Source organism: Leucoraja erinacea, chromosome 19 (assembly GCF_028641065.1).
Source record: "Leucoraja erinacea ecotype New England chromosome 19, Leri_hhj_1, whole genome shotgun sequence".
NCBI classification, from domain to species: Eukaryota; Metazoa; Chordata; class Chondrichthyes; order Rajiformes; family Rajidae; genus Leucoraja; species Leucoraja erinaceus.
The window spans coordinates 34245672-34272847 of NC_073395.1; the positions used below are offsets into that span (position 1 = coordinate 34245672).

At 43.3% G+C, this 27176-nt stretch overlaps 1 protein-coding gene across 5 annotated transcripts in view; it reads right to left on the reverse strand.

Moving 5' to 3' along the window:
* The window catches only part of grip1 (glutamate receptor interacting protein 1), a 444119-nt gene that overhangs the window by 147690 nt on the left and 269253 nt on the right, over positions 1-27176 (reverse strand). For all 5 annotated transcript variants that reach the window (XM_055650804.1, XM_055650801.1, XM_055650802.1 and 2 more), the window contains exon 2: positions 1913-1993. In XM_055650804.1, the coding sequence (XP_055506779.1) occupies positions 1913-1993 (81 nt within the window). The remainder of the gene's footprint in view (positions 1-1912; positions 1994-27176) is intronic.

Sequence of the window (27176 nt, forward strand, 5' to 3'; positions counted from 1 at the left end):
GTAAACATCGATGAGTTGGTTAGTAAGATTGCAGATGATACCAAGACTGTCGGGTTCATAGACTGTGAGGAATGTGGTTTAAGTATGCAGCAGGATATAGATCAGCTACAGAAATGGGTAGAGAAGTGGCAGATGGAGTTTAATCCAAGCAACTGTGTTATGTTGAACTTTGGGAGGTCAAATATTAGGGGAAAGTATACAATTAATGGCAAAACCCCGAACAGCATTTATGTACAGAGGGGTCTTGGGGTCAAAGTTCACAGCTCCCTCACAGTGGCAACACCAGTAGATAGAGTGGTAAAGAAGGTATATGGTATGCTTGCCTTCATTGGTTGAAACATTGCATATAAGAGTCAGGAACTTATGATGCAGCTTTATAGAACTTTGGTTAGGCCACATTTGGCAAATTCTAGTTGCCCCAATTCATGGAACGATATGAAGGCTTTTGAAAGTGTGCAGAGGAGGTTTGCCAGAGCGTTGCCTCTATTCGAGGGTATAAACCACAAGGAGATGTTGGCCAGACTTGGATTGTTTTTTCTGGAATGCCAGAAGGGAGAGCTGATAAGAAATAAATAAAATCACGAGAGTTATAGGTAGGGTGGACAGGGCGACCACGGTGGCACGGCGGTATAGTTACTGCCTTACAGCGCTTGCAGCGCCGGGGGAACCGGGTTCGATCCCAACTATGGGTGCTGTCTAGATAGAGTTTGTACTTCTCCCCGTGGGTTTTCTCCGAGTTCTTCGGTTTCCTCCCACACTCCAAAGACGTACAGGTATGTTGGTTAATTGGCTTGGTGTATGTGTAAACTAAATTAAGTTGGAACCTTTTTAATCCAGAAAGGAAATAACAAATAATAGAGGGCATAGCTGTAAGGTGAAAAGTTTAAAGAGGAGGCAAGGTTTTTCTTCCTCAGAAGGTGGTGGATGCCTGGAATGTCCTGCCAGAGGTGGTGGTGGAGGCTGATTCGATAATGGCCCTTAAGAGTTTTTTGGATAGGCACATGGATATATAGAGATTGTCGGTATATGGATTATGTGCAGACAAATAAGAGTTTATCTTAGCACCGCAATCAAAGACATTGTTTGAATGGCTTGTTCTGTGCTGTACTGTTATATGTTCCCACATCCTGTTTGTTGGACTATGCCTATGCACAGTGGCTCGCAGTTAAGCAACAGCTCGATGTTAAAATTCTGATCATTGTTTTCAAGTCCCTCCACGTTGCACCTCTCTCTATCTCTTCAATGTCCTATCCAGATAACCTTGTTAAATCTGGGGTTTTTTTGTGCAGAGCCCAATAGAAGCAAAGGAAAAAATAAGAAAGTCGCTACAACTGATTTTCTGCTGCTGATCCTATCTTTAAAAATATTTGGCCATTTATCATACCCATGCTTTAGGCCGTTTCTAAACACTAGGGCAGGCGAGGACTGTATTCCTCGAAGCGTAGGATGAGAGGTAATCTTATAGAGGTATATAAGACCATAAGGGAAAGGATTGGGGAGATGAATAGAGTATTTTACCCAGAGGAGGACTATGAAGAATCAGAGGACATACGGTAGGATTAAGGTGAGAGGGAAAATTTTAATACGAATCTGAGGGGCAACTTTTTCACACAGACGATGGTGGGTATATGGAACAAGCTGCCAGAGGTAGCTGTTGTGGCAGGTACAATAACAACATTTAAAAGACATTTGGACATGGTACATGGATAGGAAAGGTTGAGAGGGATATGGGCCAAATGCGGGCGGGTGGGATTAGTGTAGATGGGGCACCGTGACTAGTTTGTTGCCACATGCAGCATAGTGAAATGAAATTCTTAGTTTGCATGACGCTCAGAGAATGAACAAATACAACAAAAGTGCAAAGCAGCAAAATGATGAAGAGATTATCATCCAAATCAAAGATGAGACTTACCTGGAATACTTTGTCTTCGAACCGCCAGTGTGCCTTCTGCGGATTTGGATTGGTTTGTAGATTTGGCATATTGCCCCTCATCTGTAAAACAAAAATGGAAGGCGAAAGGAGTTAAAGATAACACTTTTTTTTTTAAACAGATCTAATTATATTGTTGATGACAATGCATGGTGTTGGTATGACCTCTAGTCTCAACAGAAAAAAAAACAAATCAGAGACCAGAAAAAATACAGCTACAAATCCTCGCTAACAATTGCCTAAAACATGAAAATACTATTGCATTCACATTCAAAAACAACTGCAAGACTGCAAAATAATAAAGGACAAACATTACCCAAAGATAGAGTAAACTGTAACATCACTTAATAGGAAACATTTCTGATAAAAGTCATTGGACTGAAACCAGTTTCATGCAAAGTGCCAGCAATACATTTCATCCAAGTGCATAAGGGGCCTGTCCCACTCAGGCAACTTTTTAGGCGACTGCAGGGGACTATGCAGTTGCCACATGTTCGCGGGTGGTTGCCGTGGAGTCGCCTTCATGGTCGTGAGGAGTTCCTGCATTCTGGGAACTATTCGCGGCCTCATTATGGTCGGTGAGAATTTTTTACCATGCTGAAAAATTAGCGGCGACTGGAATGAAGCCGCTATGGAGAGTAGCGAGAATTCTCGAGCCGTAGGTGGGTCGCAAGGAGGTCCTAGTGGGTCGCCAAGAGGTCAAAGGTTCTCCTATGTTCTCGTAAGTTGTAGCCGGTGCTGACCGGTGAATTTCATTGGCTCATTTGGGAAAAAAAAGGTAAGCAGTAGTTTTCAGAACCAAGGAACCGACCGGTGATGTTAAATGTCCGCCGAGCTTCACAGCCGTGTATCTCTGGCTCCTTAAAAGTTGTCTCTACTCCTTCTCCCCCCCACCCCCCCCCCCTTTCTCCACCTCCACCTCTTTTAAAGGACTTACCACACGCTGTGCTTTAGCTGTCTTAATTACAGCACCAACCTTCCTGTTCATCGCGGTGTGTGTCTGTATCACCTTGGCTTTGCACCGTGGTAATTGTTTAGATAGCGCTCCCCCGCTTGCCCTGGCCCCCGCCTTTGCGATGTGTGTGTGTTTGTGTGTGTGTGTGTGTGTGTGTGTGTGTGTGTGTGTGTGTGTGTGTGTGTGTGTGTGTGTGTGTGTGTGTGTGTGTGTGTGTGTGTGTGTGCGCGCGCGCAGGCGTGTGTGTGTGTGTGTGTGTGTGCGCGCGCAGGCGCGCGTGTGTGTGTGTGTGTGTTTGTGTGTGTGCGCGCGCAGGCGTGTGTGTGTGTGTATGTGTGTGTGTGCGCGCGCAGGCGTGTGTGTGTGTGTGTGTGTATGTTGACAGTCACTGGCAGTCCGCTGAACAATCGCCTACGTACGACAGGCCCATAACTCTCATCTTTTGCACAGGTTTGATCAATGATCTGACACTGCATCTATCATGAAATCTAGCAGCACAGCACAAATTCCTGCAAAGTTTACTCGGTTTACATGTAAATAGTTCTGTTCTCCCATATTAAGCACAACCGTGAAGAAAAGTGAAGGGAGTTTTAATAGCTCTTGAATGCTGAAGCGTTGGAGATACTCGAGTTGCATGTCAGCTCTGCAATGCAGTTCAATCTGGCTGCATTAGTTTTCCCACAGCTTTCAAAGAATTTCAATGGAATTGCTGACTAGCAACACCTGGCGCAGCGGTATAGTTCCTGCCTTACAGCACTTGCAGCGCCGGAGACCCGGGTTCGATCCCGACTACAGATGTTGTCTGTACGGAGTTTTACGTTCTCTCCATGGCCACGTGTGTTTTCTACGAGATTTTCGGTTTCCTCCCAAGACGTACAGGTATGTAAGTAGACTGGCTTGGTAAATGTAACAATTGTCCCTAGTGTGTGTAGGATAGTGTTTAGCTGGTCGGCGTAGACACGGTGGGCCGAAGGTCCTGTTTCCGCGCTGTATCTCTAAACTAAACAAGGCTGCAGCACCACAACTTCTCATCATTTTGAACTACACCCAGCCCTCAATACAATCAAACACATTTAGTGGTTATTAAACCACCTCATTGGTTAAGGTGTACTTTGTTTGTACAAAGTGATAGTGATATTTGCTTCCAACAGTTGTGTGGAACAATATTCAGAAACATTTATATTGGCATCCCTTGTTTGAAAGTGACAAGGGATTGCAACTTTCAGAGAATGCAAAATACAAAAAGAAACCTACCCTGCATTTGGAGAGGGTCTTTCTTTACAGAGGTCTACACTGAAAAAAGCATTAGGAGCAAAAATGTAGCGATGGGACACTCACAGAGGCGACAAAAATATAGTCGCAGGATTATATGGGAAGGGGCATTGAAAGAGGAGAACTAATAGGGAATGCTCAGGATGCCAGAGTTTAAATAACACAGGCTCTTAGAACTGAAGGCAGAGGAAAGGCAGAATTAAGGAGGTTTAGGGTTGTAAATGTGAAGATGGGAATTTCAAGCTGCAGCTGATAGCTTGTAACGAATAACATCAGACCAGCGAGGCAAATGAGGTTTGATGTGATCCATGATAGAGGCAACAGAACTTTGAATTGATTTAATTTGTGATGGCAAGAGTGCTTGGGAATTATCATGCCTGAAGTTAACAAACATGACTGAGGGTGTCAGCAACAAATGTGTTCCTTCTGCATGAGACCAGCTGGTCAGGCTGTGCTTACTGACTCATTCCGAGTATGTAATTACTGATAATGATGGTCTTCAGTCTGAAGAAGGGTCTCGACCCAAAACGTCACCCATTCCTTCTCTCCAGAGATGCTGCCTGTCCCGCTCAGTTACTACAGAATTTTGTGTCTATATTTGATTTAAATTGTGTCCGTTTTACTGCTATAAAACTTTATAAACTTAGAAGAGAGTGTCAATCGAGTTATCTCTTTTTGGTGACGGGAAAATGCCTGATAGAGTGCAAGAACAATGTTTTGTTCAGGTTATTTCCATATTGGGATTAGTTCACAAAGTGGAACAACAAATAAATCAATTTTCAGAGACTCCATCACATTGGAACATTCTCATAATGATAGTTGACCGATAATGAAACTAATAATGATGGTTGACCATTTAAAGAGGTAACCAGTGTTCAAGCTGAAAAGAAGCATCAACTGCAGTAGAACTGAAGCATGCCATCTAAATACATAGATAATAAAATGCCTCAACAGTTTCCATCTTGTATTTAAACAAAACATTTCCAAATGAATTTGAGGTGCTAACCTAAAGCAAAAATAATCCATTTACTTCCTTCGTGACAGATGGTTCAGGCCAATTCCAAGGATTTCTCTTGTAAACAGCTAACTTGATATAGTTAGAAAGAGTTCTAGGGGCTAGTGGAATCAAGGGATATGGGGAGAAGGCTGGCTCAAAGGGCCGAATGGCCTCCTTCTGCACCTATTTTCTAAGTTTCTATATTTCTATGATATAGAATTGAAATCTAGGCTTATTTAGGACAAATGCTTCAGGCAAGTAACATGTTAGCCCATGCAGGCCACCGGGAAAATGAGTGAATCAGTTTTTAAAAACAGATTGAACTATTGAACAAATCTACATTATTTCGTTAATAAATTGCAGCATTACAATCTACAGTTGGCCCCGTTTACACCATGTCCTTGCTACCCATTACCCTTACAATAAATGGATTCTCGTACTGGAAAGGTCTGCCGTGTGTTACGTGCAGTGCTGGTATAGGTAGCACATTGCTTTTGACCATTCTACCCTATTGCCTGATCAGTCCCATTTACCATGAGATGGATTGCACCTGATGTCTTGGTCTGGCAAGTTGTAAAAGGTCAAATATTGGAATGTACCTGGTGGTGGAGCTCAAGGACAGTGGGGCATTGGAATGTGGGCAGGTTTGTGAACACCACAGCTTTTGTAGGTCTTGACAAGATGAAACTGAAATAGAAGTTAGACACAAAAAGCTGGAGCAACTCAGCGGGAAAGGCAGCATCTCTGGAGAGAAGGAATGGGTGATGTTTCTGAAGAAGGGTGTCGACCCGAATCGTCAACCATTCCTTCTCTCCAGAGATGCTGCCTGCCCGCTGAGTTACCCCAGCATTTTGTGTCTATCGTTGGTTTGAAGCAGCATCTGCAGTTCCTTCCTACATACTTGTTATATCCGTGGAAAGATTGACCTCTGCATGACATTTGAGTGGCATTACCTGTGGCAATTGCAATTATCAGTTATCTGTGGGAAGTTCACCACCCCTTGCATGTAATTATACACAGTGTAATAGGAGAGGTCAGTGAGAGTTAATGGAGGCTCAGGAACTACTGAACAGGGACAGGCATTCCAATGCCCATTATTCAATTCATCACTTTAAATACAGCATATCTATATATTACTAAAACTCTGTTCTTGACAGGTTTTGGCGATCTGTGCTGCGATTTCCGAGAGAACGTCGCCATCCTACGGCCGTCATTTTTGGCCACCTCGCTCAGAGCCCCCCTCCGCCGTATGTGTGTCGAGGATTTTTCCCGTCGATGAAATATGACAGAGATATTAATGTTTTTACTAAATTCCCCATTCTCTCTGCTGCCCCCGCTGGAGGCAGGGGAAGGGACTATAAAACCAGGAAGTGGTGTGCCTCAATTAGTCTCTGCAAGCTGGAGCTTTGTCAATTAGTCTCTGTCACTCTGAGCTCTGAATGACACTGAACAAATGTCTACAGCACTGTGAGTACCCTTAATGTGGTTTGAAAATGAAAATATAGTTAGTTTGAAGTAAAAAAGCACTGCCTGCAAATGGTTGTTTGGGTTGAATTAAAAAGGCACTCTCTCTCTCTCTCTCCTATCCATCCCTATCCCTCACTCTTTCTCTCTCTCTCCCCCCTCTCCTCTGCCCATTTCTCCTCTCTCTCTCTCTCCCCCCCCGCCTCCCCCCCCCCCTCACCTCTCTCCCCCCCCCTCACCTCTCCCCCCCTCACCTCTCTCCCCCTCACCTCTCTTCCCCCTCTCTCCTCTCTCCCCCCTCTCCTCTCTCCCCTCTCTCTCTCTCTCCTCTCCTCTCCTCCTCTCCTCTCCTCTCTCCTCTCCTCTCCCCTCCCTCCCCTCTCCCTCTCCTTCTCCTCCTCCTCTCCCCCTCTCCCCTCTCCCCCCTCCCTCTCTTCTCCCTCTCCCTATCTCTCTCCCCTCTCCCTCCCCCCCTCTCCTCCCTCCCCCCTCCTCCCCCCCCCCCCCCTCCTCCCCCCCTCCCTCCTCCCTCTCCTCTCCCCTCCTCCCCCCCTCCCTCTCCCCCCCCCCTCTCCCCCTCCTCTCCCCCTCTCCCTCCTTCCCTCTCCCTCCCCTTCCCCCTTCCACCCCTCCTTCTTTCCCTTCCTCCTCCCTCCCTCCCTCTCCCCCCCCCCTCCCCCCCCCTCCCTCTCTTTTCCTCCCATCCATCCCCTCCCCCACCGTCCCTCCCCTAAACCCCTCCTCCATGTTTGAAATGTTGTGTACATGTCAGTGGCAAAGTAATTTGTGAAATATTTCAAATTGGTCTGATTTATTGCTTGTCAATATTACAATAACCTGCAGCAGATTTTGCTGAACTGTCTCTCTACGTTAATTCTCATCTCCAATTGCAAGTAAATAGCTCACCCACATTGGCTGAGTTGCGTAGAATTTGACATTCAAAGAAGTTAACTTTGTTCCAGGGAGTAGTAATCGCTTGGATTAATGATTCCTCAAGCAAAATTAATTTTAATTTAGTTTAGGTGCTACTGGGGAGGGACTGAAGCAGATATGGGTCAACATTAAATGTGATGACAATTAAAAAACAAGAGCCTTAACGTTCCAATATAATGATAAGGCCACCTGAAATCAATACGCACATTGTTCACTCCAGTAAATGCACAAAGTCCACTGACTAAAAAAGATGACAATTAGGAGCATAAAGAAGGGAGCTACACTGATTTGTTCACACATGAGCTGGCCATGTGGACCATCAGGTCCATGTTGGCTCTTGACACAACTGCCCCAACAACCCCATTCACTCTTTCATGCTTCCCTTATTCACCCCCATTTGTTCATCGTTTTCCCTTTCATTCTCTGCCATTTGTCCATACTAATTTACAGCAGCAAATTAACCTTCAAGCCTGTCTTTTGAACGTGCAAGAAATCCAGATTGACACCACAGACATGGTATGTTCCATGTAGGAAGACTGAACGGTCATCTTATGGCCCCCATATGGATATCACAGACTCCGCACAGACACTACAAATTCTGCATGGTCCTCACAAACTGCATAGATCCCACATTCCAAGCACACACCCTACAAACCCCATGCAGTGTGTATGCAAGGGCAGGACCAAATCCAAATCACTGAAGCTGTGAGGCAGCAGAGCTAACTGTTCCGCAGGATGCTCTATGCCCTCTACCCCGGCACCTTTCTCAAAGTCTGCTCAGACCAGAGCCACAATTTCTATTGTTACTCGGGTTCCTCAGTTCATGGATTCATTCAGCAAAAGCAACAATTGGCTCACAACAGGACAAAAGGGGGCGCATGAAGTTTGATGTGGCATTGGGAACCTCCATTTACCCTCGACCCATATAAATATTCTGTCAAGGGACATGGATATCTCAGCTGCAGTACTTTGCGGACTGTACCCGAACTGCCCACTGTTGAAGGAGACTCAACGTTCCAGTTCCCTTCATTAAAGCACTTTGATCTTAGATACATATTACACAATTGATCAGCCATTCCAGCCATTATCCTGCACATAATGTCATCCACATATAAAAAGTAAAGAAATATAGACAAAGTGGACAGGTAGCGGAGTTGCTGACGGCACAATGACCGATGTTTAATCCTGATCTCTGGCACGGTCCACGTGGAGTTTGCACATTCCATCTGTGACTGCGTGTGTTTCTCCAGATGCTCTGGTCTCTTCCTGTATCTCAAAGATGTGTAAGCTGGTGCGCTAATTGACTGCTTTATATTGGAGGGGCTACCATGGCAGATTCTGCCAACAATCAATGTGCAATTAAGGGCACGGTGGAGCAGCGGTAGAGTTGGTGCCTTACAGCGCTTGCACCACCGAGGACCCGGGTTCAATCCTGACTACGGAGTTTGTATGTTCTCCCAATGATCATGTGGGTTTTCTCCGAGATCTTCGGTTTCCTCCCACACAGATGTACAGTTATGTAGACCCGAAACGTTGCCTATTTCCATATAACCATATAACAATTACAGCACGAAAACAGGCCATCTCGGCCCTACAAGTCCGTGCCGAACACTTATTTTCCCCAAGTCCCATCTACCTGCACTCAGACCATTTCCTTCGTTCCATAGATGCTGCTTCGCCCGCTGAGTTTCTCCAGCATTTTTGTCTACCTAGAATTGTACCTAGTGTGTGTAGTATAGTGTTAATGTGTGGGGGTCGCTGGTCGGCATGGACTCGGTGGGCCGAAGGGCCTGTTTTTGCACTGTATCTCTACACTAAATTAAAATGAATGGAATTAAAGTGAAGAGAATGGAATTTGTAAATAGGTACTTGATTGTCTATGCTGACTCGATGGGCTGAAGGCCCTGTTTCTGAGTGGAACACGATGACTCGTGACTCATGAGTACCGTTCTTTGATAACAAGCGGCACTGTAAGCCAGGCAGCACATTTAATCCGGGTATATTTTGCTCATATACCTAGATGGTATTTAGAGGAATTCTTTGTTTTTTCCAAGGTATGCCTTGATGGAGACATTTTCATGACGTGAAATTTTCTAAATTGAAAAGGCTGGGAGAAACAAAGTATTTTGGCACAGTGCATTTCTATACACAAACAATATCATTACTGTGAAAAAACAGCTTGAAGGCATGTACCCAAAGAGTCAATGACATTAAAGTGAACATTTGTAGATGGAACATTTACAAATCAAGAAATTACTATGGAGAAAGAAATCAACATTGCAAATTGTTTCACTCATTTGAACATTATCCGCTTCAGGCCTTTAATTTTGCTCAATGTTCATGTACTGCATCTACTTCCAACACCAAGTAATGTTTTTCAGACATTTTGCATTTCAAAATGTAAACTCTCCAACATTAGACAATTATTTTAATCATCAATACCAGTAACTTGTACGTCAAAAATACATTGTATTTTTCTACAAAGTGTCTTAAAATGTATGCAATGCTGAAAACCTAATGAAATTAAGTTTCTACTTTAAGTATCAATTGATGATCTGATCCTGCCTAAAATTGAAAAATGATTTTTTGTGTGCAAACTCCCTTGCAAGTCAGAATACAACTTGATAACGTAATTGCACAGTCTTCTAAAGTAATTTATTTAAACGAGTTGCTTTGAAATATCAAATACTACATTCAGTTTTAAACTGAAGATCAATTAATAGACAAAAACAGCTTTAACACGACAAAGCTCGTTCAATCGCAGTCCAAACCAACACATAATTTGAAATGACTGTAACTGATTTTTAAATAATCATGCAGAATGATTTGCTAGTTAGTGCAGTCATTTTCAATAACATCGAAGGCTAGGTTTAAAAGCTTTTAAAACCCTGGCATTGGTACTTGAAATCAAGCTTGATTTAAAAGTCTCCTCAGAAACGTGCAAACGCTGCAACTGGCAGCAAACTGGAATGGTTACTGAATTCATTTTGGGAATGTGGCCAATTTGTAACACAATTTTTTTCCTACCATGGCTTAAAAACAATGACAAAAATCAGGTTTCGCAAAGTGCAGTTGAAATAATCTGCTGTTTACTCTGCCAGAGGAGGTGATGAGTCAGCATACGAGAGACAGAGAGAGTGAACGCCTGGATGAGTAGTACTGCAGCAGGGACCTCTCGCTCAACGATATCCAGGGACTGAGCATTGAGCTCAGAAGGGGAAAGACGGGAGACTGCCAGACTTAAAGCAGACCTGCTCTGTTCATTCATGCTCACTGACAGATACTCCACATCCAGATCTCCACTCCATCACCAAACTACACGTGGTCCAATAGCTGAAGAAGGGTATTACTCTTTCACTGTCCTCCTGATTAATTTTACTGATGGTATGCCTTGTTGTCACCTTCCCCTCAACTAAAAATCAACCCTATGTATCTACCTTCGATTTAAACCAGCACCTGCAGTTCTTTCCTGCACAAAAAACAACCCTTCTACATTTCTTTGATCTATGTCCGCTTTGATCTGTCGTTTTCACACCTTACCCTTCCATATATCTAGATTCCCTCTCCCCCGACTCTCAGTCTGAAGAAGGGTCTCGACCCGAAACGTCACCCGTTCCTTCTCTCCAGAGATGCTGCCTGTCCCGCTGAGTTACCCCAGCATTTTGTATCAGCCATCCCAATCAGTTGGAATTCTCCACCACAATGCTGGGGATCAGTCTATCCAGTATTGCTCTAATCAGCTCTGCTGCTCTATGCAAGTGTTCACTGACTGCAATCAGAATATTCAACGTCAATGAGTCAAGAAGAAATATTCAGTTATGAGAGATTTTAAAGCCTATTTTCCCACTGCATTTTTAACATTAATTTGCAAGTTCATTGCCCCGAGTGTTAAGGCAGTGGGAAAGTGCCCCTAGTGAGACCACACCTGGAGTATTGTGTGCAGTTTTGGTCTCCAAATTAGAGGAAAGACATTCTTGCTATTGAGGGAGTGCACGAGGTTCACCAGGCTAATTCCTGGGATGACGGGACGGTCATATGTTGAAGGAATGGAGTGACTGGGCTTGTCTACACTGGAATTTAGAATTCTTATTGAAACATATAAGATTATTAAGGGATTGGACTTAGGTAGGAAACATGTTCCCGATGTTTGGGGAAGTCCAGAACCAGGGGCCACAGTTTAAGAATAAGGGGTAGGCCATTTAGAACAGAGACAAGGAAAAACTTTTTCACCCAGAGTTGTGAATCTGTGGAATTCTCTGCCTCAGAAGGCAGTGGAGGCCAATTCTCTGGATGCTTTCCAGAGAGAATTAGAAAGAGCTCTTAAAGATAGCGGAGTCAAGGGATATGGGAAGAAGGCAGGAACGGGGTAGTGATTGTGGATGATCAACCATGATCACAGTGAATGGCGGTGCTGGTTCGAAGGGCCGAATGACCTACTCCTGCACCTATTGTCTAATTTCTATAATGTAGAACTAGTGTAAATGGGTGATCTATAGTCAGCGTGGGCTCGGTAGGCTGAAGCACCCGCCTGCATGCTGTATCTCTAAACTAAACTAAAATTGTGTGACTGATCAGCTAACACCACCACCTCCGATCCTGCATTGCAGTCTGGAATGCAAAGTACAAGGCTTGCCATGAATTCAGTCTCAGGGGGACTATCTCAACCAGATCAAAAATGATTTTAGTACTTGCTTTTATGATTTTTGGAGAAATTGCAGCTAACCAACCACTTGTAGTGACTGCTGTTTTTACACAATCCTTAAATGCCAATGAACTTGGACATGGCTTTTTACCAATTTTCCCAGCTTTATTTATTTCAACCACGGGGATCATGTTTAAACTATTATTTTCACCAGATCTCCGAATCTGAGACAGCACGAGAATAAACTGGAATAGAAGTGTTTGTTTCATCTCACTTACCAAAGTCACTGTTAAGGTCAGGGCCAATTCCACATAACAAATCCATGATTTCCAAACAAGAACTTGAACAAGATGTCTGGCTAGTCCAGCCTTGCTCCACAGCTCATTACAGCCAGTTACTGTAGCAGAATTCACCCTTCACTACAGACATACACTTCAGTGTGCCTGCCGCTGGGTGCCAGTTTGTGAGTTGAATAATCAAACCAAGCAGCCAGCAGGTGCATCATCATCATTCCTTTGTCAGAGAACAAGCAAAAGTCTGGAAAACTCTCACCGGAATTACCATTAAGACTCCACCGTCTTGGCTGAACGAGCGAACACTGCTTTCAGACTCGAACATCAGAAAGTGGTTTAATTTAGATCTGCTGCTCAACGGGCAGCTATTTGGCAACATGACAGATTTCAGTGGCTGTATTTATCCACATAGCTTCTCTGTCTGCAATGTCAAAGGTTATTTATGTCCAGATTTAGTGAGTGCCAGCAAGTGCAGTACTGTGTTGCACAAGGGTTGACAGCCGTCATGACAAACATTTAAAATATGGCATCGCTAGTCCACTTGTCTAGCTTAACTGCGCAGTGTTTCAGTTTCCTTTCCACAAAAGCACAGTAACATTTTTTACAGAACAGGAGGAACTCAATCAGACCAATGTTGTCAGCGCTTTACCTCCATCACCCAAACCGATAACATTGGCCCGCAGTTCTTCATCGGCGAAATATTGTGGGAGTGAAATGTACTCTAGCCCGTGGAAAATGTCATGGCTCTACAGATCCGTGTGAATAAACTTCCATCAGCCTCCTAGTTCACTCATTAACCAAACCCTGCTGCTCTCACGCTGTCCCCAGACAATTATCCTTTACTCATCTCATCACTTTTTAAATACCATTACATTAGTGCATCAACATACAGTAGCTACTGACCTGATGTAAGTAGCCCAAAAACTCTCCACGGTTTTAAGATCCTTTTCGAAACATCTTATTCTTATCTAATTAATACACCTTTATAATTCAGAGGCAAAGCGCAGCAGATGCGAGATATCAGAAAGAATGACCCATGGCCCTCTGCACAGATGTTGTAGCTCTGCTGACGAAAGCAACGAAAATGTGGAGAATAAAGATTTATTACCCAATTACTTTTGTATTCCATCCCATTATTTATAACTAAGATAATATCAGCAATCTACCTGTACTCACACTTGAATTGTGTAGATACGATTCCCAGTCATTCTCACTCATGCTCTACTCCTTTACACTCTCCAAATGCACCTCACACTTGGAAAATAGGACCAGCATTCTCATATCCCTTTCCATGGCCGCCAATTATCTCAACGCAGTTTGTTGGTGCTTATTGTTCTAATCCAGGAAACACACAAAAAGATGTGCCCAAGCTTAAAATAATGGGATAATGGCAAAGTGATGATTTTTTGTGATGTTGATCGGGAACTAAATGATGTCTATGAAAACTAGAGATATCAACCTAGCTCCAAATTTTGAAGTATGGCTTAGATGAGCAATTTTCTGATGCAGGCAAGATTGACACCATCTCAGTCAAATTGAATTGGTCCCATGAAACTGTTTGTGTCTATCTTCGGTTTTAAACCAGCATCTGCAGTTCCTTCTTGCACAATGTCTGTTCAGCAATTCCACGGACCTGTTTCGAATCTGCTCTGCTGTTTGCAAGCCTCTATCAGAGACTGCATCAAGGGCCACCTCCAGCATACAAAGAACTGGAAACCCGTGCCAGTGACAGGATTGGCTGGCGTGCAACCACTTGGAAGGCGGTCAGCAGTTTCAAGGATAATCGCCGAAGCCGACTCGTTAGTGCCAGAGGCAGAGGGAAAGGATGCAGCCCTCAACCCACGGTGGGCTTCATGTGCCCCCACTGCTCCCGCGTATGTGGCTCGTGCATCGGACTCGTGAACCACACTCGTTCCCACAAGACATGAGACGGCACAACCATGCTGTCGTCATCTATGACGGGCCACCACCATCATGTTACATCTTGCAGTTGGAGGACCAAATTGTTGGATTCAGTCGAGTCCAATAGATGGTTTGGTTACAATCCAGAGCCACTTCATCTTATACAGTTTGCCTATGTCGAGCTCAGGAAAAATGCACTGTTTTTATGGCTATTTAGATAAAGATTATTAACGATTCAGCTGTGAGAAAGAAGTACCTTACAAATCAGTTGGTGCACTCGAAAACAATTACCAGTTGACAGATTAAATACGGATACTGAAAGACTTCTTAAGCAAGTCTGAATGTACCGCAAAACAAGAACTGGAGAATAGATCCCGCGTTGGATAAAGAAATTGTTGGGTAGAAGTTTATCACCAGTCGTTATAGTTCTCGGCATGGGCAACAATGAATTACAACACACCATGATTAAAATGAGCACATTTATACTTCACAGTCCACGTCAGTTATTTGATGAACTATTCATTAACTCACTGTAATGTTCAAAATTCTGACAATGCTCAACAAGTTGTTTGCAGGAGGATGTTTCCCAAGCAGAGGGAAGAGGGGATGGGAGGTGTCCACAACCATCGCAAGATACAGAGCTGTGAGTACTGAATCTGAGGAAGGAATACCTAATCTGAGGAAAGACATTCTTGCCATAGAAGGAGTACAGAAAAGGTTCACCAGACTGATTCCTGGGATGGCAGGACTTTCATATGAAGAAAGACTGGATAGACTCGGCTTGTACTCGCTAGCATTTAGAAGATTGAGAGGGAATCTTATATAAATGTACAACATTCTTGAGGGGTTGGACAGGCTAGATGCAGGAAGATTATTCCCGATGTTGGTGAAGTCCAGAACTAGGGGTCACAGTTTAAGGATAAGAGGGAAGTCTTTTAGGACCGAGATAAGAAAATCATTTTTTACACAGAGAGTGGTGAATCTGTGGAATTCTCTGTCACAGAAGGTAGTTGAAGCCAGTTCATTGGCTATATTTAAGAGGGAGTTAGATGTGGCTCTTGTGGCTAAAGGGATCAGGGGGTATGGAGAGAAGGCAGGGATGGGATACTGAGTTGGGTGATCAGCCATGATCATATCGAATGGCGGTGCAGGCTCGAAGGGCCGAATGGCCGAATGTCCTACTCCTGCACCTATTTTCTATGTTTCTATCTGTATAATTGTCTAACCACAGAAGACTGTGGAGTTCGTCACAAAAAATATTTAAGAGATAGATAGATTTCTAGTCACATAAAGGCATCGGAGGTACAAGTATATTGGAAACAGAAAATAGGTGCAGGAGTAGGCAATTCAGCCCTCGAGTCAGCTCCGCCATTCAATATGATCATGGCTGATCGTTAAATTGATTGGACATGATTTGGAAAGGCACACACCTGATCATATAAGGTCCCACAGTTGACAGTGCGTCAGAGCAAAAACCAATTAATGAAGACGAAGGAATTAGTCCTTAGACCTCCTTAGACCTACGAGACAGGATTGTGTCGAGATGAAGGGTATCTGGTGAAGGGTATAAACAATTTCTGCAGCATTGCAGGTCCCGAAGAGCACAGTGGCCTCCATCATTCTTAAATGGAAGAACTTTGGAACCACCAGGACTCTTCATAGTGCTGGCAACTCAGCCAAACTGAGCAATCGGGGGAGAAGGGCCTTGGTCAGGGAGGTGACCAAGAACCCGATGGTCACTCTGACAGAGCTCCAGTGTTCCTCTGTGGAGATGGGAGAACCTTCCAGAAGGACAACTATATCTGTAGCACTACACCAATCAGGCCTTTATGGTAGAGTGGCCAGACGGAAGCCACCCCTCAGTAAAAGACATATGACAGCCCGCTTGGAGTTTGCCAAAAGGCATGAGAAACAAGATTCCCTGGTCTGATGAAACCAAGATTGAACTCTTTGACCTGAATGCCAAGCGTCACATCTGGAGGAAACCAGGCACCACTCATCACCTGGCCAATACCATACCTACGGTGAGGCATGGTGGTGGTAGCATCATGCTGTGGGGATATTTTTCAGCGGCAGGAACTGGGAGACTAGTCAGGATCAAGGGAATGATGAATGGAGCAAAATACAGGGAGATCTTTGATGGAAACCTGCTCCAGAGCATTCTGGACCTCAGACTGGGGCGGAGGTTCACCTTCCAACGTGACTGAACTTGAGAGGATCTGTAGAGGAGAATGGGAGAAATTACCCAAATACAGGTGTGCCAAGCTTGTAGCGTCATACCCAAGAAGACTTGAGGCTGTAACCGCTGCCAAAGGTGCCTCAACAAAGTACTGAGTAAAGGGTCTGAATACTTATGTAAATGCGATATATTTCAGTTATTTCTTTTTAATTACTTTGCAAACATTTCTAAACACCTGTTTTCACATTTTTATTATGGGGTATAGTATGTAGATTGATGATTAAAAAATGTGATCAATTTTAGGATAAGGCTGTAACGTAACAAAATGTGGGAAAAGTGAAGGGGTCTGAATACTTTCTGAATGCACTGTAGCTCAGACAGAGTCATCCACAAGGAATTCAAACTAACTCTTCCCTTTAATAATTGACCTTCCCTCCCTCATTACCAGATTTTTGTATTTTTCTACGACATTCATGATAGATTTTGTCAAATTATGATATCTTTCTCTAAGAACATTGACCACTTAGCTTTTAAGTCCTGTTGGTCAGCACTTCACTACACTTACACCCAGACTCATCATAATTAAATTATGTCCACAAAGCCTGTTGCCTGCCCAGATATCTGTAACTTTCTCAACTCAAGGAACCTGGCTTGTGGTATTTTGGAGTCATCCTTGGAATGTAAGCCCACTTATCTTGATCTACTACAGAGAGCGAGAGAGAGAGTGCTTAGTACTGAAGTGTCTCTACCCTCAAGTTTCCAATTTGCACATTTGTTTGTGCTGAGCCACACTCTCACATTTTCCAGTGAATGTAGTATCACCCATTTGGCTTGGTGTCAGGGAAAGAGTGGAACATGTGATAATGAAGATTGGAGGCTGGGTGAACTGTTTTACCTCCACTGATGGATGGGTTGCCCAGCTTATATGGCTCTTTTGGGTCTCGAAGGTCTGATTTTGGTCATAATCATGTGGAAGTTCAAGCAGGATGTTACCTACAAAAGGACACAAAGTGCTGGAGTAATTCAGCAGGTGAGGTAGCATGGATAGGTGACATTTCGGGTCAGAATCTGTTCTCAGACTGGTACGTCACCTATCCATGTTCTTTCGAGATGCTGCCTGACCCATTGAGTTACTCCAGCACTTTGTGTCTCTTGGTGTAAACCAGCATCTGCAGTTCTATGTTTCTGCAGGATGTTACTTACTGTTAGCAGCAGTAACAACGCCAGGCTTAATCACTTGGCAGGGACTCGGGGACTGAATGTCCCACTCAAGCAACAATCTACCCATTAGTATTTCCAGCAAGAGTACAGAGGATGCTGGTAGTAATTAAATTAGCAAGTTGATTAGCCTTGCTTGGCCAGTAGCTTCAGGATTAATTCAACCTTGAGGATTCCCAGCACAGTGCTCACCTGATGTTTGCCACATTGTCCAAGTTCCTGTCAACAGAACAGGACATATTCAAGAATTGTGCAGGAAGGAATTGCAGATGCTGGTTTAAATCAAAGATAGACACAAAATGCTGGACTAATTCAGGCAACATCTCCGGAGAGAAGGAATGGGTGATGTTTCGGGTCGATACCCTTCTTCAGATTGAACTCACAATTTAAGAATTGTGTTGAAGGAACATCAAAAAGTGGATTGGCTGCCACTTTTGGTCGCCAATCTACCACCCTTTTGAGGAAACATTTCCTAGATTAACATGAAATTTGAGGTCAAATTTAATTTATTTTGAGGTCAAATTTAATTTATTTTTTCAAAACGTAAACACTTCATTTAAAAATCAAATGACATTTCAAGTGAGCGCTTTGTTGGACCAGCATTAAAAAAAAATGTAAGATTTAGTGCAATGGAATTCCTCACTGCATAGTAACGTTCACCAAAAACTTAGATGTTCAAAGCTGGCCTTCAAGTGGATAAAGGAAAATAGTCTGAAGAAGGGTCTCGACCCAAAACGTTACCCATTCCTTCTCTCCAGAGGTGCTGCCTGTCTCGCTGAGTTACTCCAGCATTGTGTGCCTATCTTCGGTTTAAACCAGCATCTTCAGTCCCTTCCTACACACCAAGTCTGGATGTTCTGCAGAATAATCGAGTATCAAGACAGCATTGCAATATTAAGATGTCGCATCTTTCAGCAGAAATCCCAAGTTACTCTTGCCTGTCCATCAAGTATTTACTCATTATTTTCTGCAGTAAGAAATCAATGGCAAAATCGGGTCTGCATCCAACATGACACACGCAACAATGAAACAAATCGGAATTTGTACAACGTCATTCCGTTTTACATTATGGCTTATTCAAAAATAATTCGAAATTAGTCTTTTTTGTTCTATTTTAGGCTTGGAATATTTTTGTTGCAGAAACCGCATTTATAGCAGTTCAAGAAGTGAGTTGTCAATAGTGAATTCAAACCGACACTTTAAAATTAATTGCTGCAGCATATCAACTAAAGTATAAGCAGTTCCGCTGTATAAATCCCAAGGCGATGCTCAAGGAAATAAAGGAGGGGATTTATGCTTGGGAGTCAGAAGATGTAGACAAGGTACGAAACAAATGTATTCGCCAAGGAGAATGATAAGTAGGAATGTGAGAATCGTCTGGAGAATACTAACATGCGAGGGGTGTTTTGAGATCGAGAAGGTGGTAGTGTTGGAGCTCTTGAAGAGCGTTATGGTGGCGAAATCCCCGGTGCCTGATAGAATCTCATTAACCCCAGGTTATTGAGCGATGGAAGAGAGGTGAATGCAGGAGCATTGACGAAGATCATTGTATCTTCTCTAGCCACGGGCGAGGTCCCAGAGGATTGAAGAGCAGCCAAGGTTGGTCCTTTTCTATAAGAGGAGATAATCCAGGAAATTATAGGAAGCAATTGGAGAGATTTCTTTGGGATAGGACTTGCAGCCGTTTGTAAGAGAATGGGCTAATTAGGCAGAGTCAGCATTGCTTTGTCCGCAGCAAGTCACATCTTAAAATCTTGATTGAGCTTTTTTGAAGAGGTGTGAAGATTGTCAATGAAGGTAGGGCAGTGGTCTGTCGACATGGATTAGAGTCAGGCATTTGATAAAGTTCCATATGGCACATTGATCCAGAAGATCAAGCAACAGGGGATCCATGGAGACTTGGTCGTTTGGGTTCAGACTGGCTTCCTCAGAGAAGTTGGTTGTGGTGGGATGGTGCTACTCTGGCTGGAGTTCTGTGACCAGGGGAATTGTGCCGGGACTTCTGCTATTTGAGATCTATATAAATGACCTGGGCATGAATGTCGATGGGTTGCTTAGTAAATTTACAGACCACATCAAACCTGGTGGAGTTGTAGATAGTGAGGACATTGTCAATGTATCTGGCAGGATATAGATCAGCTCCTGGGATGGCACGGTGGCGCAGTGGGAGAGTTGCTGTATACAGCACCAGAGATCAGAGTTTGATCCTGACTGCAGGTGCTGCCTGTACGGAGTTTGTACATTCAAAAGGTCATAAGTGATAGGGGCAGAATTAGGTCATTTGGCTCGTCATGTCTGCTCAACCATTCAATCAAGGCTGATGGATCTCTCCCTCCTAACCCTATTCTCCTGCCTTCTCCCCATAATCTCTGACACCCGCACTAAAACTTGTAGGAAGGAACTGCAGATGCTGGTTTAAACCGAAGATAGACTTCAAATTCTGGAGTAACTCAGCATGACAGGCAGCATCGCTGGAGAGAAGGAATGGGTGAAGAAGGGTCTTGACCTGAAACGTCACCCATTCCTTCTCTCCAGAGATGCTGCCTCTCACGCTGACTTGCCCATACTAATACGTTCTCCCCGTTCCAGGGGCTCCTGTTTCCTCCCACAATTCAAACACGTGCAGGTTTGTAGGTTAATTGGTTTTGGTAAAATGTTAAATCGTCTCAGTGTGTAGGATAGTGCTAGTGTACGGGGATCACGGGTCGGCGCGAATTCGGTGTGCCCTAAAGCCTGTTTCCATGCTGTACCTCGAGAGTCTAACAGTCTACAGAAATGGACAGAGAAATGGCAAACGGAGTTTAATCTGGGAAGTGTGAGGTATTGCACTTTTCGGTCGTTAAATGTAAGGGGAGCGCATGCAGTTAAAGAACCTTAATAGCATTGATTTACAAAGAGACCTCGGGGTCCAAGTCTTTAGAATCCTGAAAGTGGCCACACAAATGGATAAAATGGTAAAAAGGCATACAGCATGTTTCCCTTTACAGGTTTGGGTATTGTGTATAAGGACCAGCAAATCACCTTGCAGCTTTACAGCACTTTAGTTAGGCCATATGTAGCGTACCATGTTCCTTTTGCCCCATTACAGGAACAAAGTTGTGGCTTTGGAGAGGGTGCAGATGACGTTTGTCAGAATGTTGCCTTTGGAGGGTATTAGCTCCAATAAGAACTTGTGCAGATCTGGATTGGTTTCTCTGAAGTGTCAGAGGCTAAGGAAAGACCTGATAGATGTATATACAATTAGGAGATATACAGGCATAGATAGTGTAAACAGTCAGAAATGTTTCTCACCCTGGAAATGTCAAGGACTAGAAGGCACAGATTTAAGGTGAGAAGGTCAAAAGTTTAAAGAAGATGTATGGAGCAGGTTCTTTCAACACAGAGAGTAGTGGGTGCCTAGAACATGCTACCAGTGATGACGGTGGAGGTACATATGATCAGGGAATTTAGGAGGCTTTTGGATAGGCACATGGATAGACACACTGATCTGTTCTGTATTCGTGCATACTATGTTCTGCTGTGCTAAAGCAAAGCAAGAATTTCATTGTCCTATCAGGGACACATGACAATAAACTCACTTGAGAATCTGCTGGATCTGCAGGGAATGGAGAGATAGGAATCATGTGCAAGCAGAGATGATTAGCTTAACTTGGCATTATGCTTGGCACGGACATTGTGGGCTGAAGGTCCTGTTCCTGTGCTGTACTATTCTATGTTCCACTACAATATAATAGTTGGGTTCTGAAGAAACCTAATCCCATAAAAAAAATGTGTTATAAAACCAATATGTGTCAATGGGGATTAGGAACAAGTGATTTTCAGACTTGCAATAACAAAGTTATTTTTCCCCTCAGGTTTTCCAAAAGTAAAGGTTTTTTTTAAATAACTATAAGTTTATCTTGGTTACAGCAGGATAAAAACATGGGAGGCTTTATGTGACATTGTTCAATAGAGTAATATTGCACAATTGTCAATAAAAATGATTACTTATCAATTTCAGTAACCACCAGTGATGAAAGTAGCAGCTGTGTTCTTAAGGAACAATGGTATTTAGTTGGTACACAAAAAAGCTGGAGAAATTCAGCAGGTGCAGCAGCATCTATGGAGCGAAGGAAATAGGCAACGTTTCGGGCCAAAACCCTTCTTCAGACTATGTTGGTATTTAGTTCCTGTGGGTAGGCTACATTGAAACAGTTTTTTATCCAAGACACCAACTTTATAAATAACTTCTGTGGTTCTCTAATACGTAATCACATTATAATCAGATTGGCCTACATAATAAAGTGTTCCCTAATTCATCGATTGCTTAGTTTAGTTTATGTTTAGAGAGTTTAAGCCAATTACCCTACAAACCTGTACATTTTTAGAATGTGGGAGGAAACCGAAAATCTCAGAGAAAACCCACGCGGTCATGGCGAGAACATACAAACTCCGTACAGACAGTCCCCGTAGTCAGGATCGAACCTGAGTCTCCGGCACTGCAAGGCAGCAACTCTGCCACTGTGCCGTCTTGCCGCCCGCCCGATTGCATAGTATTTCATTTGCGTTGCATTGTAGCAGACCGACCTGTATCTATCATCGGATTAGTACAGCCAGTTACAATCGGTGGCAAAGTTAAGTGCTGTGATGGGAGGCACCATAAGAATAGGAATTTTCCTGAGATCGTGAATGGAGACTTAATTGGGGTGGGAGATTGCAACCTTCACAAGGTCTGCCCTGTTTCGACAAATGCAATCAACCTGGTGTGCACAATCAAATAAGATCAAATAGAACAGGTTGTCAATTTTCGACAAATGCAATCAACTTTAGGCTGTGCGCTCCATACGCACGAAGAAGAAGAGACTTAATTGTCAATATTTTATGTCATTGTTAATTGTAAACTATATAACATTTCAGTTAATGCAGTTTCTTTTCCCCCGACCTAATGATTCGAAAAATGTGGTAAATGACACTGGGAACTATGTTCAACAAATACCGTAGCAACTGTCCACAACATTTCCCATGTTTCAAACGTTGATTCCGTTGAGGGGGGATTTATTTAAACTTTTTTTGTTAAATTCTAAAGTGTTGTGTTTATCTTATTTGTATGTTGCATGATAACTCAAATTTCACTGCACCAGTTGCTGTATGTGACAATAAATGTTCTTTGTCCTTTGAATTTGACCCCCTTTGTACAAAAATCTGTTTTTCATTCAGCAAATAGATGGAAGAATCCTCAGTTACAGAATCTAAACAAGTATGAAACATGAATCAAATTAGATTTAGATTTGTAAATAAATATTGCAAATGATAGATAAAAGAAGGGAATTAAAAATCGATTAAACAATTTTACCGTTTGAAAAAATAAAACATGGAGTGGAATGCTATTTATTGTCATTCAAACAACTTGGTTTGAACGAAATTGCATTTTCTACAGTTCTTTACAATACAAAAAAAATCCAAGACCAACACTAAACACAGTTTACATAAACATCCATCACAGTGAATCTCCAACACCTCCCCACTGTGATGGAAGGAAAATCTTTATCTCTTCCCTTTGTTCTTCTCCCGCAGTTCAGCAGTCCAACTGCAGCGTTGAGGCGAACTGGGGCTCCGATGTTAAAGCCCCCGGCGGGCGATGGTAAGTCCTGAGGCCGTTTAAGCCACGCGGGGCGATGTTAGGCCCCGGCTCCATGTCCTATAAACCCCGCGATTCCAGCTGGGAGAAGCTGCCGTTGCGGAGCTCGGAAAAGCGGTCTCCCACCAGGGACCTGCGAGCTCCGATGTTACTGTCCAACGGGCTTGCGGCCGGAGCCTCCGAACTCCAAAGTCGGGTCGCAGCCGAACGCCACCACAGCTCTTCCCATTCCGAAGTCGGCCAGCTCCGCGATGTCAGTTACGCAGGCTCCGCAACTGGAGCCCCCAGGTTAGTCCCGGCCGGAGGTCGCCGCCGGCTCCACGATGTTAGTTGGCCCCAACGACACTGGAGACCCGACAGGGAAAAAGGTCGGGTCCCTGTACAGGGAAGAGATTAAACGATTTGCCCCACAGCCCCCCCCCCCCCCCCCCCCCACATATACACAGCTAAAAAAACCCAAAAAAACTAGCTCAAGACATACATGTAACATTTAACATCATCTTTCAATACTACATTCTCTGATTGTGAGAACTGTCTTGCCAATAATCTCTATTTCATTCAAATGTTTCACTTAGAATTCAATTCAGATCCGATCATAGAGCCTTCAAAGGGATACCAATGGGAATGTATCTCAAAATATTGGCATTGCATGGAGTTCAATTCAGATTATTAAAGCAAGCACTGGCAACTAATAAGGTAATTTCCCTGACAAAAAAAAACTATTGATATTGCTCATTTAAACTGCTCATGTGTAGTTGCCAAAGTTTCTGTCCAATAAGTTCCATTGTGTTTGGTGAGTATTAAAAGCCTAAGGCTTACTCCCATCATAAAATCTAAGCCATTATCTCCAATACATGCAGTAGCCACATTACATTTAACAAGGGAATAGATGCTCAAAGATTTAATCGGCATCAGAAATGCAACAGCTGAAAGAATGTTACAATATTAGCATACCCAAGGGCAATTGAAACCAGTTCTCATCACAAGATTCGTACTCGAATAGATGTGTACTTAGTGGAAACATGGATCTTGCATCTGATATTAATCCAAAAGCATTATGCTCATAGTTTAGCTATCAGAGCAGAAATGTATAGGAATAAAACTAAAGACCATGTGGAATTTCTGGCTGGTTCCAGTGTTCAAAGAACACCGGCAGGATTATTCCTTTCAACAGATCGTCTCAAGTGTCAAGTTAACAACCAATTGAAATTATTACTTCTATCTGAATTGATTAGCTTGCCAGACACTTCTTTCCAAATACTTTTCACACTTCTCCAATAGTCCCTTCACACTCTTTCTTCTGAAATTAATTGATTCCTTCTAATCATGGTGTTATTAATGAGCTCACTTTAGAGCAATTCCAATGAAAATCATGGTCAACAGTTATTCCTTATTCTGCATTCTTCTCATTTTTCTCCAATCTCTTCAATATACTCTTTTAACAGTCCATTTGTGTATTGTACTGGGACAGGTGTTGCATCTCCTGCGTTTGCAGGGGAAAGTAACTGGTGAGGGGGCGATTTAGGTGGGAAGGGATGAGTTAACTAGGAAGTTGCAGAAGGAACAGTCTCTGTGGAAAGCGGTGGAGATGGGAAGACGTGACTAGTTTGAAGAGATCATGAAGGTGCCTTACTACAAAGTGAATGTTATGTTAGAACAATGGCAAGAATCGAATGCTTTATATCAAAGTAGAATTAAGAATTTAGGTTTCAGTGTGCAAGGATACTGTTCAGAGTAATTTAAAAGTTCAAAGCCATGGACTAGAAAGACAAGATGCCAGAATCTAGAGCATAAAACAAACTGCCAGAGGAACTCAACGGGTCGAACAGCATCAGAGTCCTGATGGAAAGTCTCCATGGATGGAAAGATGATCATCTGATGGAAAGGTGATAAACAAATCTAGACGAGGGAAGGTGAAGAGTAACTTTTCTGGTTGTGTAAATCTGTACCTCATTTTGGTTTTTATTGGGGAAAGAAGAATGATCAGGAGCTATTCAGTGACGGCACTGGACAATGGAATAGTTTTAACATCGTGCTATAGTGCTTTTTGGGAAAGGTGAGTGGTGCCAATATAAAGACTCTCAGATTAAGTCGCATCCGTTGTCAATAATTACTTGCCGTTTTGGATAAAGAAATGTACAGTTTCTGCTAAACCTGTTTGAATATATTGAAGAGAAATGTAAGGCTGATGGAAGGGTGTCCCAGGAAGTTGCGCATACATTTCTGGAAGCTAATCTTTGATAAGATTCTGCAAGAGTTGCATTTTCTGAATTTGAAAGCTAGATTGGAGATAGTTGCAGGGTGACGGTCTTATTTCCTATTGGGCACGATGTGACAAGTAACCTGCCACGAGCTTGTACTGAGAGTTGCAATTGTTCACTATTGATGAATAGTTCACATGATACAATACTAATCCATGAATACAACGTTACCATTATCTTTCACAGCAAAGATGAGCAGTGCAGATAGAACTATTTTAGTGCTATTAATAGATTTGGCAAAAGATGATAAATGGATTTGGTGTAACCAAAGGTAACTTAATAATTTAATGGATTGAGCAGTGTATTTTTTAAATAGTGAGATTCTAGAAATACTGGAGATGCAAAGAGACTGTGTGTGTGTGTGTGTGTGTGTGTGTGCGTGTGTGTGTGCGTGTGTGTGTGCGTGTGCATGCGTGTGTTTTATGACACATTTTAAGATACCATTGACAGGGTACAGAAATGAATTAGAAAGACAAATGCATTACACGCTGTTTCATCCACAAAAATAAAATTCAAAGGAGTGAATGAAAAGCAAAATATTGCACGTTGGAAGTCTTTGATAGGTCAACCCAGTTCTCTCTTTTACAGATGTGGCTTAACTTGTCCAAAAAGATCATGTCGTGTGGAGGTGGTATTTCCTCCAAAGTAATTTGACTCATGTTTTAATAACATGAATGGGAAATTTCTAGGGTAGAAAGAGAAACTACAGTAAATCCTTGCTCTAGCGAACACCTTTATGATGGATTTTGGATATAGTGGACTGACTTGCTGACCACCATATCCCCGGCCGTTTAGAGCCCTGGCTTCTGATGCCGCTCACACCTTGCAAAGTGCACCAGCGAGCCCTTCTCCACCCACCGCACAGCCTGTTGACGCGGCTGTTGTTGCCCCTAGGGACAATACTTTCTTCAGGCCACTGCCACCATCAGGATGCGCTTGGTCACCATGGGGCTCCCTCCCCTCTCACCAATTGCCACTTCTCTACTGCTGGCCATTGGTTTTCCCTCTCCGCCCTCGGCCCTTGCCGTGTCCTCCTTATCCCATCACTGACCACTCCCATCCCCCCCCCCCCCCCCCCCCACTGCCTGCCTCCTCCTACCTCTCCCTTCGCTCTGTCCACTTGGCCTCTTCCCCTCCCCCCCCCCCCCCCCCCGTTTTTCTCCCCTGGTGTCTCCGATGTACTCCACCTCGGAAGCGGCAGCTGGGAGAGGCGAAGGAATTCCAAGATGACCGAACACGTCCAGTCGGTGGCAGCAGGCAGAGAAAGTGCTGGCCCCAGTGGGTACAATGTGAGCCGCACACTGAACCCTCAATTCCTAATTCTACTTTGATATAAAGCATTTGATTCTTGCCATTGTTCTAACATTGTAGTAAGGCACGAAAATAAGTTGCTTCATGATCTCTTCAAACTTGGTCTTGTTTATATTGTTACAAAAAACTCTTGAGCTCTCATTTCTAATACGTTAGTATTAGACTTGTCCTGGTCCCTCAACACCTCCAAGCTGATCAAAAA